The sequence below is a fragment of the Micropterus salmoides genome, unplaced genomic scaffold (assembly GCF_014851395.1).
Source record: "Micropterus salmoides isolate LMB-PRFRI ecotype aquatic unplaced genomic scaffold, ASM1485139v1 Ms_hic_scaffold_1, whole genome shotgun sequence".
NCBI lineage: Eukaryota > Metazoa > Chordata > Actinopteri > Centrarchiformes > Centrarchidae > Micropterus > Micropterus salmoides.
Window position 1 is genome coordinate 64,824,152 of NW_024040040.1, and position 15,096 is coordinate 64,839,247.

At 39.6% G+C, this 15,096-nt stretch overlaps 1 protein-coding gene across 1 annotated transcript; it reads right to left on the reverse strand.

Annotated features, from left to right (window-relative positions):
• Positions 1 to 765: 765 nt before the first annotated feature.
• Positions 766 to 14,845, reverse strand: LOC119897845 (protein FAM83B-like). The gene is made up of 5 exons (XM_038711841.1): positions 14,687 to 14,845; positions 13,894 to 14,375; positions 11,068 to 11,232; positions 5,671 to 5,795; positions 766 to 3,761 (listed from the first exon to the last, which is right to left on the reverse strand). Exons 2-5 carry the CDS (start codon positions 14,323 to 14,325, stop codon positions 1,598 to 1,600), a joined length of 2,886 nt encoding a protein of 961 aa, XP_038567769.1. The 5' UTR covers positions 14,326 to 14,375; positions 14,687 to 14,845; the 3' UTR covers positions 766 to 1,597.
• Between the last annotated feature and the right edge of the window lie 251 nt (positions 14,846 to 15,096).

Sequence of the window (15,096 nt, forward strand, 5' to 3'; positions counted from 1 at the left end):
TCTGTGTGTGCCTTTTTCACCAGTGTCAGTACACCTAATTAACAAAAAACATTTAAAAACAATCTCACCTCACCTTAAGATTCAAAGCTCTTGAATAGATCTTAAGATGTAATCATCTAGAGGTCTAGAAAACCTTATCTCCCTTCAAAAATCTAATTTTTATGTTTACAGATTTTGAGATATCTTCTTATTTGTGATATTCAAGACTCCCTTGTAAAAGAGACCGTGTCTCAGTGGGGCTTTCCTGTTAAAATAAAGGTTAAATAAAATTTTAAAACACTTCTGCCACACCAGCTAGTGCTGCAACCTGAGTCATTGTCACCAAGTCATTAAGAAGCCAAATGTACTTATGACTTCTTAGTAATAATACCTCATTAGTCACATGGAACCACTCTTGGATTCAAGACATTTCCCTTTAGTCAACGTGGTTGTTTTGTGGTACATTTAAACATTTGGATTTCTCTGTTTTACAACCACACATGCTTCAAACATGAATATCTTCCGTGAGGACAGCTGAGCCATAAATTTCATAATTATCAAAGGACAACACAGGGAAAATATCAAGCCTTGTTAGAAAATATACATTTTACAAAAGTACACTGAAGGATAAGGTTGGCAATAATATATATTATTTATTTACTTATTTATTTATTTATTTATTGTCAACAAATTCAATGAAAAGACCAAAACCAACAATGTGTTAGTCTGTCACTTAATACTTTCTGACTTCACTAATCTGTCTGTGACTCTTCAAAGTTCAAAGACCAGTGGTTCCTACTGAAAATACAACAATAATATGTGGTTTAATTAAAATAAATGGCTCAGTAATTTTGTAAACCAGCTGGTCACTTGAGTTTTTAGCAAATGTTACTCACTTTGATGGGGATTATTTTCAGCAGCGGATTAATACATTTGGTGCTTTGGTGAGTATTGGGGCAGCAGGATACAATAACTTACAAGCTACAAGCTACAATAACCATGTTCATTTTAATAAGGGAACATGTCAACCATATGTTCCTAAGAACAATTGCGCTCTAAGGCACAGAGGAGTAAGATATGCCAGGCTTCGGATACACACACAATACTATTGGTTTTGGTCTTTTCACGAGCTTGTTATGAATAGACAAAATATAAAATATCACCGGACTAAAGTAAACTTTTATAAAGAACAAACAATTTCCATGTAGACATATTTTTAACAATCATTTTTACAATCCATCTTACATGATCCTGATTCCTGTATACAAGCGCTATTGTTACATTGACCCTGCGTTAACTTCATTAGTAAACAACTTGATTTATTGGCTTTTTCACATCTACCCTGCTTCCCTGTCATATCAAATTTAGGGTAATAGAAAGATATTTAGTTAGTAGCAGATACGAGAGACATCACTTTGTGTGTTTTGATATCAGTGGTAAATATCTTCCCTGATAAGATCTTAGCCACATTATCAAACATATGAAAGAGATAACAGACTGCAGTGGTGATGTACAGCCTGTGTGTGGGAGCGATGCCAAAATAAATCAAGAAACAATAGAAGGACTACACACCAGCTCTGACTTCATTCCTGAGCATAGTGGCCTCTTTCTCTTCCTTCTACTTGTTCTTGTTTATTAGACTTCCTACTCGTTGCATGAATCTTCCCAGTTTGTTGTCAGAGCCACTTTGTGTCTGATACGCTGGATAGCCAGTGTCATGCCTGTTCAGGGAAGCGCCTCTGTCTTTCTCTGAGGGATGCATCCTTGCTGCCCTCATTGATTTATCCCGAGGAACACTTTCAGTACTAAGCAAATATTCAAATCGACTGTAGACTTTGTGTCCTTCATAGACAGTTGCTTCCTCGTTGTCCAGAGGGCTGCCAAAGCCTTGGTCCTGCTCTGCTGTAAGGTTCGTCTTTCTTTTGCTTGATCGCTGAGGAGATAATCTTGGGAATTGAGATTTTTGCTTCTCTGTCTCAGATGGACCACTGACAGGGTTCTGTGACCTGGGGATGTTTGACGACTGACCTTTCTTTGTTGTTTGATCTACTTCAAATCCCTGTGAATGGTCTGCTCTGAGGGGTTGGCTTGTTCCTGAGGGATTCTTAGATCTCAATGAGCCCTTTCTTTGGAGTGACTTCTCCTCTTTTTTGGATGCTTTCTTTTCGTCTGACGTAAGCATCGAATATACTTTCAGTCTCAAGGAATCCTTCCTTTGAAGGGTCGGTTCCTCGTGCTGTGTTTTCCTTTTTTCTGTGTGACTACTCTTAGCTTCCATTGCATGCTGAGATCCTGTAGAATTGTTTATGGCCTTCAGGCCAGTTTCTCCCTCACTGGATATTGATTTCTTTCTTTCCCTTGGAGCAGCTGAGCCTGTGTTGTTGGATGCCTTACCTATAGAACCATGGCTTCCTCTGGCTTGATGTGATTTTGCTTGATCCTGACGCTCTGATTTTGCAGGTAAGCTTGTTTTCACAGCATTCTCCTTTGGTACAGCTTTCTTGTCTTTGTGAATCTCCTCACTTTCATCTTTGAATACAGCAGAGTCCGAACTGTTGACACGTGGATTTGAACCCTCTTTCTCTTCAGGGATTTCAGTCAAAGACTCCATTGCTCTTGGGTGATGGGTACTTGGTTCGCTAACCTGCAAATGAGAGAGCTTAAGCGATGGATCGTTGAGTTTCTTATCTAAATCGGCAGCTGAGGATGCCCTTGAAAGAGGCTCATGCCAGTCGTAGGGCTGCATTGGCTTTCGATCTGGAACCATTTTGACATCACAGTGAGAGGCAGAGCGGTGGCCCTCGGTGAGAATGATCTCTCTTTTATTGCCTTCCTTGTGCGGCTCACTCTCTTTGTGGTTAGTCGATTTCAGGCTGCAACCGTTTTCTGTATTTGGCTCTAATTCTGCCACACTCATGTCCAGACCTCTTAATGAAGACATAAATTTTTGACTTTCCGGAATCAGATACACATGCCTCAAGGACTCTTGGCTTTGCCTGAGATTGGCGTATTCCTGCAGACTGAGCCTCTTTTGCCTCATTTCTTCCATCCTGGACTTAATTTCCCTTGACCTGTTGTGAATAAGCTGTGACTGATGCTCGTTTAAGCCTGTGTGACTACTATATGGAGATGCCATTGGGGACATCGCATCACATGATGCATCTAGAGGCTCATCGCTGTTGTTAAGGTATATGTCCATCTTCCACTTGTGGAGAGATATTTCAGAGTTGAACGGTATCAGATTCTGGTCAGCTCCATAACGAGTCCGGTGCCTATGGTGCTGCTGGGACAACCTGTTTGTCTGCTGTAAGTCACCGCCCCCCCTCATGTTCGATCCAGCCCTCTCAGGAGCAACAGGGGCTCCGATGTCCTTGGTCCCCATTCTCAGCCGAGTCACGGAGCTTAACTTCTGCAGTTCTCCGCCATAACTGTGTCCCCGCACCATATTTTCCCTTTCAGCACAGTGAGATGGATGTAGCATATCCTGCACGCTCAGGCCCCTGGTCATCATGGCGGCATTGTTAAACCTGTCATTCGGAGCACCTCTCACGCTGTGCATCATTCTGGATCTCATTTGAATCTGACGGAGGGAAAGCTGGCTGGAGTTCTGCAGGCCCACGTTGTCTCTCAGGTACTGGACATGCGACCTCTCCTTGGACTGAATTGCAGGAACTGTGGATCGAGCGTACAGTCTTCGAAACTCCTCGTCGTATGAGCAGACCAGCTGACCTGTGATCACCAGGACCATGCTGAGGTTGATCTTCTCAAACGTCCACGTGTAGCTGAAAAATAAAATGTCATCAGAGAGCTAGCAGGGATGACGATGACGATGATGATAATGAATAGATTTTACATGTTACTTATAATACTACTAATAATTATCTCAAATGTAGTTGTACTTATATTTCTTTTACAGAAATCATGCACACAATTTATCAAGCACAAGGTTCTGCCCAAGGTTTTTTCAAGGTTTTTCCTGCCTGCGTCACTAAGTGCTTGCTCATGGTGGGAATAATAAATATTATGACAAAGATTATGGCCTTGACCTGCTCAATGAAAACTGCAATAAGATTATTTCTGTTATGAACTGACACTATATAAATAAAAGTGAAGTGAATTGCACTTAATTTAAGTGAGTACAAGGCCCCATTTCCACTTGGAATTAACATGTGACTTGTGTCTGGATATTATCTGAATAATGACACCATTTACATGTGCTATTGATGAATGCTCATTGATTCTAGTCACGAAAACTGCCTCAGTTGTTTTTATTTTTGCCTATTCTGCCTCTCTATCCCTCCTTCCAGCCACATTCCTGCATCTCTATTAAAAGAGACTTATTATGCTTCTCCATATTTTACGAGTTATCTACTATGTTACAATGTTGGATGTTCATGTGAAACATAGCCAAAGCTTCGAATAATGAGGAAAGATATCTAAAAGAAATCCCTGTAAGCCAAAACCTCAGATTTCCTCCTGCTCTGAACGCTCTGTTCTGAACTGCTTTTTCTACCAAAGGCTCCATTCTATAACACTCCACACAGCTATGCTCAGTCTGTCTGTACCGCTCAGCAGCAACAACAGCCTGGTACATGTGCTTCAAGTCTTGGCCAATCAGAAGACAGTGGGCTTTGCGAGGGGGGCCTCAAAGAGACAGGAGCCTCTGCAGCTTGTTTCAGACAGAGGCTGAAATGTAAAAGGCCAGTATAAGATAAAAAATAATTTTTTTGAACTTTGAATCATGCAAAGCTGCTATAAAGGAGTCACAGAACTACAGTATTGGAATTGGAAATGCAGTATGACAGGTTTAAACCTATCGCCATTCTCCATCTGTCCACCGGATGTCCTCGGACTTTCCCCCATCAATCCCTGTTCCCTGAATCCAACATCCAGCTGCTCACCTGTGTCTCATTCCACAGTCACCCTGTCAGTACATTTACCAGCCCCTTTTTCAGTCACAAAGTCGACAATGTTGCATCGTGACTTTGCTTTCCACCAACAGGAAACGGAATCTGTACCTACCTGGACCTTTTTCTGCCCCATTCTTGTTACCCTTTGCATTCTCAGACTGGTCTTGCTATTCTTGCCTGTATGTATTATGTATCCTCATTTGTCTGCATTTGTGTCCTTTTTCTTGTTGCCTCATAAACCCGCTGGCTATGTTTGTTGACAAGTTAATTAGGCAGGGCTGGTGAACTTGCCAACAAACATAGCAATGCTTTGGATGGTTGTCATTTTTTTCTATCAATCACTTTTTGTGAGGTAGGACCAAGACTTGCTACTGACTAGCTTCTCCTACCACTTTGCAGAATTAGCTAACCTTTCAACAAGCCAGGTTTGCCAGATTTTATTTCCTTAAGAATGTGGTCACGATGTACTGACTTACACCTGGCTGAGATCTGATCATGATGCAAGCCTCTAGATGTGGTCTGGCTGGTCTGGCTGGCTCTGCATGTATTTTACACCTTGCAAAATGTTTATACTTACAGATAGGTCATCCAGAAAGACATTGTATGTTGATGCCAGGTGGATATGTGGACCAAATGACCAGTGTGTTGGATTTCTGGTTTCATTTCAGTTGACCATTTTTGAGGTAACAAGTGGATTACAGAATTTAGGTCAATTCATGGCACCTCTTTTGATTTAATTTTTGGGGAATACATCTAGTGGATAAAGGTATGACTGACTCACCTGTATGTTCCAAACAACACTGTTTGGCAGTCAACCAGAATAAATTTTTGTTCCAGATCTCCACGGAACCTCATCCCGGAACGACACTGATACTGCTGCCCCTGAACCGTCCGAACACGTATGTTCTGATGGAGAAACGAACAAAAACAGTCACCAGGTTAGAGCTACTTCAGCCACTGTCCATACTTTAACTGAGTGGTTGTTTATACTTGTGCTTTTTTTATTTCAATAAATGTATTTTTACTTATTCCTGCAACAGATTTTGCCACTTAAGGTCGCAGCAGAAACAAGTTTCAAAAAGAAACAAGTTGTAAACACAACACTGACACATGCAGGGGCAGATTGGCCACCTGGCAATTCTGGCATATGCCAGAGGGGCCGGACTATTTGTTTTGGGGTGGGCCGGTCAGATTGATATTAATAGCCTTTCAGTGTTTGTCACACATCAGCTTTACATGGGCGGCTGCTGAGGTAACAGCAGACAAACAGACAGAGAGCACACCGACTCAGATGGACAGCCATTGTTTTAAGTGATTGTGTAATTTTGTGTGCTCTTAAAAAGTTAGTGAGCATTGTGTGCCAGTCACATACATGAAATGTTACAAATCTGTTACCACTGGTGTCATTTATAATGGGATCTCTGGGAACATGTCCCCATCACTTTTTGAAAGCAAAATTAGTTAGATATATTCTGAAAAATAGCTCGGAACAAGAATCTTATTTGCAAAATAAGAAAACATGCAATGCAATTTAAATATAGAAGAAACAAATGTGCATTGTTCAAGAAGTTACTTAAACCACCAAAAAAAGTTACTGATTACTGCATTATATTCCATTTTATTGTTATATTTTGAATTGTCATCTGCTACGTGGATTTTGTGCTGCCATTCATATAAATAAAGACATTTACTCCATAAGTTGGTGCAGAAAATGTCTCCAGAATGCAGGAAATTAAGAGTTTAATGCTCAAAATCTTCCCCCTGACCCCCCACTCAGATATTTCATATGTATATGTCACCACGTCTTTTCAACACAAAGTGACACCATTGCTGTTACATACAGTCGGCCTACTGCTTATATTGTTTCACCATCTGTACACAAATGTAGCCTAAGTAATGAATGTCTGTTCGTGGGGATGCGTGGTAGGGTGGGCTGGCGTGGTTACAGTGCCAGGGCTGAATTTTTGTCCTAGTCCGCCCCTGGACACATGTTCACAATTTTAAGTTGATACAGCGAACAGCTGCTTATATGGAGATAGATACACAGCAACATTAGCATAATTTAGAGTTGTGTTTCTGGTCATCTGGTGAAAGTAGGTCTAATGGTTTCTCTCCTTTTATTGGCTTTTTGGTTTTCACTAACTCCTGAGGGAAATATCTTCAGCTGCTAACATCTCAGCTTTGTTCACCAGCTAGTCGCTAAAGTTTTCTGTCTGTCAATTCATGCTGGGAAGGTACAGTTGGTTGGTTGTCAGACAGAAAACCAAAACAATGAGCTGAAAGACACTAAAGCTCCGCAGAGCTGAGAGAAACTGTAGACTTTGGTGAAAATTTTCTCTGGCAACCCGTTTCAAATACAAGCAGTCATGTGATCCGTTGTCGCTTTAAAGAACATCGCATGCTAAGCCATTGCATACTTTCTTCAATCAATCTGCTGTTTGATGTGACTGACCACAATTTATACACACTTGACGTTCACTGTAATGGCTGTGAAACAACTCAAGCAAGTTTCAACAGTCTGCTAATTGATTTTCATACCATAAGGAAATAAATTAATACCAATGACTGCCTGAGAGTATTAGACAAAGATATCCAAAAATAAATAACTCAGGTAGATCCTTATGTTCAGGTTCAAATGGTTGACTGCTTTAGTGGTACATCTTCAATCACAAAAGAAAAACAGTGCATCAGAAACTCGAATGTGACACTGCCTGTTTAAAAAAATTACTCACGCATTGTGCTGGGAATGTTTCCCTTAATTACACAGAATGAAATTCAGCAGCAGTAATATTCGTAGGCCTATGTGTTGGGTTGGGTGTGCAACAATTTAGACAGATAATATTGTCAGCAAAGAACATGTATTTAGAGAGTATATAGAATAGAGTATGGTATACTTTGTATTATTTGTTTAATATTAAGGCACTAAATTGTATGTAAAAATCATACTAGGGCTGTCTGTTGATCCCTCATTCTGTCTATTGATCCAACAGTGAAATAGCTTGACACATCTCTGATGGACTGGCAAAACACCTGGTGCAGAATCATTGTACTCCTGATCTACAGTTTTTTCATCTATCGCTACCAGCAAGTCAGAATTGTCACATGTTCAACCATTCGCACCATGAGAAAACACTAGCTCATTGCGTGCTGTGACTTTGGAATGACTACACGTTGTTTTGCTGCTGTTTGCATCATACTCTACAGACCGACTGCACATGATAAAAACCTTAGACAGTTTAGTCACACAACCAGTCTTGTTCATTTAAAATCCTGCAGTCATGGAATTGGTTGTAAAGGTGTTTCAACAGGAGAAATACTGCATAGGTCCACACAAGACTCCTCTGTATTTATGGAAACTGTGCATAGGGTCGTACTTTATAACTTTTTAATGCACATTTTACATGGTTTTCATGTTTACATTCGATATTGGCCGTTATTATTTTAATGTTTATGCAAACAAAATGTGCACAGTGTTGCTAATTGTATTTATGGCTCTAAATATAAAACTTGGGTTCATTTTGTGTTTTCAGTACTGAAACCAGTTAATTTAGCATAGTGTAAATGTATATCTAAACACACTGAATCAGCTTGTTTCAGCTCTCCAGTGAAACTTTATGACATCTATACTCGATGAAATATTCAAACCCCCCAAAATGGAAATATTCCAGATGGCTGTTACATGATTTTATTGACAAATTTCAGCACAGTTTCATCTAAATTATTTGGTATGATGTTTGGAAAATTTGGAATCTATAAACCTAGAATTTAAAATACAGTTCTGTGGGTTTCAATAGTGTGAGTTTGTTCTTACTGACCAACTTGGTGGGTTGACAGAATACATCAGTCTTAGAAATCTCCTGTAAAATCCTGTATGATGACCCCTCTTGTGGTTTTTGGGGCTTTTATTTGATTTATTATACTTCAGGTTGTTTACGAACTGTTTGACCTTTTTTCTTTTAAAGTTCTAGTTTTATCTTTATGACCTCTTGTCCTTTTACTGCAGAATGGAAAAATAACATATAACACGGCCTGTTTTTAATTACAAGTTATACTTCCATTTTAAATACCAACAAAGTACAAAGTAATTCTGGGAAATTAGGAGTTTTTTATTAGTAGTAGCTCTAACACACACACACACACACACACACACACACACACACACACACACACACAGAAAAGCACACACAAGCTTTATGATACTAGACAAGATAAAACCTGTGCATCAGTTTTTCTCAGGCTGGTATTTAGATGTGGCGATGCAGTTTGCACAGAGATTACAAAGCTGTCACTGTATTTGCTCTGAGGCCTTGTTTAGACTGTTGAAACATCGTCCTGATGCTGTTTAACAGGAAAATCCAGCCCTGCTAAGAGAGCTGTCCCACGGCTGCTGCAGTTGTCTTGTACCATAATAACAGGTAGAAACGCAGCAGGGGAATGCTGGTAAATGACAGCTTTTCCACAAGGATGTAGACCAAATGTCAGACTTAATCCACTAAATGCCCCTGCCAATAGAAGAAAGGTCATGCCACAGGCGAAGCTTCCTCTGGCAGGAAACATCGTTGGAATACAAATCTACAATACACACGACTGAAGAGGGGGAAAGACGTCAGAAAATGTCCACATCAGATCTTATTTAACTAGACAATGTGTTGTCTACTTATGTGTGTGGTACATTATGACTTTGAATACTTTAACTATGTCTTTCTGTGCATCTTGTTGACCAGACAGTAAGCGATAATTTTCCAACATCATGCCCTAAGCAGCAATTTCTAGATCTTAAAATCCTCTAAAACTTTCCATTTTGAGCACAAGATGATGGCTTTAGAGGGAGTCGATAAAGGTTGCTTATATTCCTCAGCCTGTTCTCACTTGTATGACTGGGGCTATTAAATAAATGGTGAGTGTTGAAGGGGTAAAATCACAATGAGGCATTAAAGGTGCCCCGTGGACATTGTGTGAGGTCTTACAAATGAATTGAATGCAACTCACAATAGGCCTGGAGTAAGGTATTTTTAGGGCTTTTCTATAAATGCTTTCTCTAAGGTGACATTACACCTGTGTTTGTTTGGTTTAATGACAACTTAAGATGGTGACATTTTTGTCTTATCGTGTTCATACTGTGGTTTCAACCAAAAACGGCCACTCACTGGAGTTGCAAGATGCTTCCAACATCACAACCTCAACTACATGTTTGCCTGGCCTCCCAAAATTTTGCAAGATCAACATTGAAACTTGAAACATGCATTTGTCTGCTGTGCATGAAAATAAGTAAAAATATGAACAAAGTAGAAAGTAGTGTGACATTGAAAACACTGGGTGGAAGTATTGGATGGGGGCCATGATGGTGCTGCAGAAATATATTATTCAAATAAAATTCAACAGCCTTTTATTTAGTTCCCATCTGATAACAACCAGGAGTTGTGTTTTGTTTTCAACAGCGTTTTATGAATAACAGCTTGTTAGCAGTGTTGAGTGGGTACTGGAGACACCTACTTTATCAGGAACTACCACAGAACTGGTTTTGAGTACTGTGGCAGGTGTTTATATGTCTGTGTGTGAACAGATTTTGTCAATGAGACAACGTCACAACCGTGAAAGATGCAGTCAGGACACTTTACAGGTCTGTAGTTGAGATCAAAATGAAGGCAGAGTTCAAAGATGAGTGTGGTCCAAGCCATGGGTACTAAGTACTCATGTTATAATGTAGCAATTACTATTGAGTACTCATGGGTCAGAACGTCAACATGTTGACGGGGCCGTGGCTGATGCTGTCATGTAGTCCAAATAAAATTTCAAATATCTGTGGTGTCCTCAACATGAAACAAATATTTCAGAGCTTGAGCCCATTTCCCAAAAGTGAGGCTTTCAATGTTTTTTTTTCTCTAAGCTCTGATAAATCCCCCAAAATCTTGCTTGACATAACAAAGTCAACATATATGTTTCCAAAAGATACTATGATTTCACTACTGCCTCTAATGTGTGGGTATAAAATAGTGTTTCAATAAAATAGATACTTGAAGAGAGGTGTATGGGGGGGTGGAAGGCTGCGCTTCTTTTCCAAATTTAGTTAAGTTTTCTTTTGGCTAGAGTAACTGCCAACATGACTGCTAATTAGGATTTAAGCTTCAAAGTTTTTCACACTTAAAGTTGTTTTTGACAGAAGTGTATAATATCTCACCTTGAAGTCCTGGATGTTGACGCCCACCCTGTGCGACATGGCGAGGAAGCTCTTGAACTGGGAATCATCCAGAAGGATGTAGACTGCCACTCCCCTCAACGTCGCAGTGATGATCTCTTTGAAAATATCGACATCAGTGAAGACGTCCATAGCTATGGCAATAACCTGGAGAGATATTGAACATTTGGAAACACTTTGAATACAGAACAATTTATTCCGTCCCAAAGATGAAAAACATCTTTGGATGTCTGAGGAGTCAAAGTTAGCACCTTTAAAGACATTTTAATGACAGGTAAAATGTACTATACAAAAGTTCTACCAAGAAAAATTAGACTAGTTAGACCGACGCAGACCCCTCATTCATTCTGAGGCCACATGGAGAGGACAGGCTATTAGTGAGAGATCAGTGATGGAAAAAGTATTCTACTTTTACTTAAGTAAAAGCACAAATACCACACTGTGCAAATACCATTCTACAAGTAAAGGTCCTGTATTCAAAACATTACTTGGTATGTAAGTATTATCAGCAAAGTTTACATAAAGTATCCAAAGGAAAAGTACTCATTGTGCAGAAAAATGTTCCCTGTCAGTGTTTCACTATCATACATGATGTTTTTGGATTAATATTAATACTTGATTAATGTGTATTGAAGGAATCTGTAGATGTTTAAGGTTGAGCTAATTTTAAGTACTTTATATTCTGTTGAGTAGTTTAATCTGCAGTGCATCAGATTATAAAATTACCATGTATTTTATAGCATCTCTAAAAAGTCAACTTTTCCTGAGCTCGGAAAATAGCCCTGTTTTCAGCTTTGTGACGAAGCATTTTCCACCTGGCGGGTTTAAATTGTTTATTTAGCTGAAGAGGTAGCACACAAATATACACTTCATCCACCATCTCTGGAGGTACATGGTTGATGAGTATGAACTGTAATCTGAAAAGTAACTAATAACTTAAGCTGTTAGACAAATGTAGTTAAGTACAATATTTGTCTGTGTGGTGGTTTAGAAGTATAAAGTTACACAAAATGGAAATACTCAAGTAAAATATAAATACCTCATTTGCACCAGATTTTGCATGTAACATTTTCCCACTGTGGATGAATGCATGAATAAATACTAACATATTCTTTAAGTTTAACTCTCTAATGTGTTTTAGTTTTTTAGCTAGATTTGAGGTGCCTACCATGATTTTAAATTAAAGGGTTAACCCACCTTCATGAGGTAAATTATTAACAGGACATATCGCAGCATGTCGTAAAAGATGGATGTTCTGTAAATTACAAGAGGAGTGGTTCTCTAAAGAAAACAAAAGCATGACTGAAATCATTTCTGAAAGCGCACATGATTTATGGTATTTGTCTTGATAATGATGAGACTGGATTTTAACTTTACCCTATAACTACATTGCTCACTACAGCTATACTGAGTGCATTTCATCTGTCATTTTCAGATGATGGATATTTATTGGATGAGTCCATTTCCTGCTCTCTCAGACAAAGACACACGTCCTGGCATAATTTCTGAATTACGAGTTTCAGCTCTGCAGACAGCCGGTAGTTGTCACAACATGTGGAGCTGAACATCAAGAAGTTCAAGCTGAGACAAGTTGGCTGGGTAATATTGTGAGTCTGAAAGTGAAACATGACCTTCACACTAACCTTTTCAATTAAGAACTCATTTCACAGTTGGAAAATGAGCTTGCTGCCTCTGTGAAGCTGAGCAGTGAGGATGTGTAGTTTGTTGTTTGCGTGTTAAGTTGTATATAGGTACCCCATGCAGTGCCAAGATCTTTTTTCATTTATTCCTGTAAAGGAGCATGACTAATAATCCGCCTCAGGTGCTTAGTTTTCCCTGTGAGTCAGTTTAGCCAGCTGTAAGTCACTGTAAGTTCAGTAACTGCTGGATACACGTCTGGTTATTCTAATGCATTTTCTTTAGAAATGACTGTTGCTGTTACAATTGATGAATATTATTTAATTTCCCAAAGTCTGCTGTCCAAGGTTTTCTAAAATCTTAATTCTGCTTGTCAGGAGGATAACCACATAAGTGACACATGTGAACAATTTGATTGCACCATATTCATTTAAAAGCTGCATAAAATATAAAGGTTTATATTATTATTATTATTATTATTATTATTATTATTATTAGCTGTGGTAGAAATAGTAGTTCGATGTGTTTAATTTGACTACTACTACTTCTGTGTTGTGTTTCTATAATATCCTACTGGCACAGTCCCGTAGCACTGTCATCACTGTCTGCGATAAGCAAAAGTCCTGCATTCACACCAGTATAAGCACAAAAAAATACTTAAAACGTGTGGCTCATTTCAGAATAATATGTATATTATATGACCGGATTATAAATCATCACTTTAATGCTGCAGCTGGTAAAGGTGGAGCTAATGATTTTATATACTGATGGGAAGATATATATACATTATAATAAATAATGTATTTTTATTTTGTTTCAATAATCTCAATCTGCAAAATAATGGTGTCAACTGCATTTAGTGGAGTAAAAAGTACAATATTTGCTTCCAAAATGTAGTGGAGTAGAAAGTATCATAAGGACTGTAGTTAAGTAAGTAAGTAAGTTGTACTAAGGACAATGTGCTGTGTATGCAGAGAAATATGTATGTGTGTATTTTCCACAGCACAAGGCAACGCCTTTCATTGTGTTTTTGTGTTATAAATTAACTGCTTTTGTCCTTTTGTGCTCCACTTGTCAGTGTGCTGAGTTAAATACATGTGCAGCAGAGACAGGAAGATTAATCTCTAAACGTGCATCCATCTGATGGAGAACATTTCACCTTTGTCTCACCTGCCTCGCATCCTGTATCTGTTTGCGGACCACTTCTTTAATGGTCGGTGTGTTGTCTCTGGGCGGGTGGAAAAGCACGCTTATGCTTGTGTCCACGGCCTCCAGCGAGATCTCCGGCCAGCCCAGGTCCAAGTCGGGCACCTCCTCATCTGACTCGGTTGGGAAGTACGTGGATGGGCTGACCTCGTCTGTGACCCGTCTGGAGTCATCCTCCACAACCGGTAACTCTGCATTTTCCAAGATGAACAGGATCTCCTCGTCTGACAGAAAGTGGCTGATGCGCTCGGCTCGGAGGAACTCCTCATAGGCCACTTTGCCTCCACACAGCAGGGCGTAAATGGCCAGGCGGTAGGATTCTTTGTAATGTGGGTGGATGTAAACTGGAATTTCTTCTTCTTTCAGTGAAGACAGACGGGACAGATTGGACTCCATGGATGCCAGATGCCCTCTGAGTCTCTATATGCAACAGGCTTCTCCTTTACCTTCAGTGTGACAGGTTGACTTTAACCATAGTGACTAAACTACAATGAAGCAACAGATACTGCAAACCTCACTGAGAGAAAAAGGCAGTTTACATACGTTAGGTGACAAAAACCTGTTCATTAAGTTTGGTGGTGGTTGAGATGCGTAACCCCTCACTTCACTATAAAGTGCTTTAAGTATCTAAGATAAAGCATGATATCAATGTAATCTATTAATGTTATTATTATTACTGTGCTTCACTACAGGAAGGTAAACAGCAGAAGGCATGCGGCTCTTTGTGACAATTGGGAAAGATCTTAAACACACTTACTTCATGACTGGTAAAAGAAATCTTGGTTTTCCTTTGCAGAGTCCTGAACCTGAATGTAAAACAGCTCTAAAAGAACAAATCCTAACCTTCCAGTCAGCCGTATTGTCTGAACTCTGGTGCATGAACCAGCAGCACTAAGGCGTGGATATAAAGTGGCTATGCAAACAAAAAGCTTGTTATACCTGCCCTGTGCCCTCCACTGACAGCTCCCATACTGTAACAAGTCCCGCCCCCCCTCAGCACACCTGAGTTGCAGCAGTTGGACCAGGTTTGTGTACCTATCCAGATGAAGCGAAGTCCGTTGAGCCTGGATACAACTCAATATGTACATTTTTACTTTAAGCTTTATTCAGTGCTGCAGCAGGAAGCAGACATGGCCATCTGACATGCCTGACGCGAGGAAGGATTAC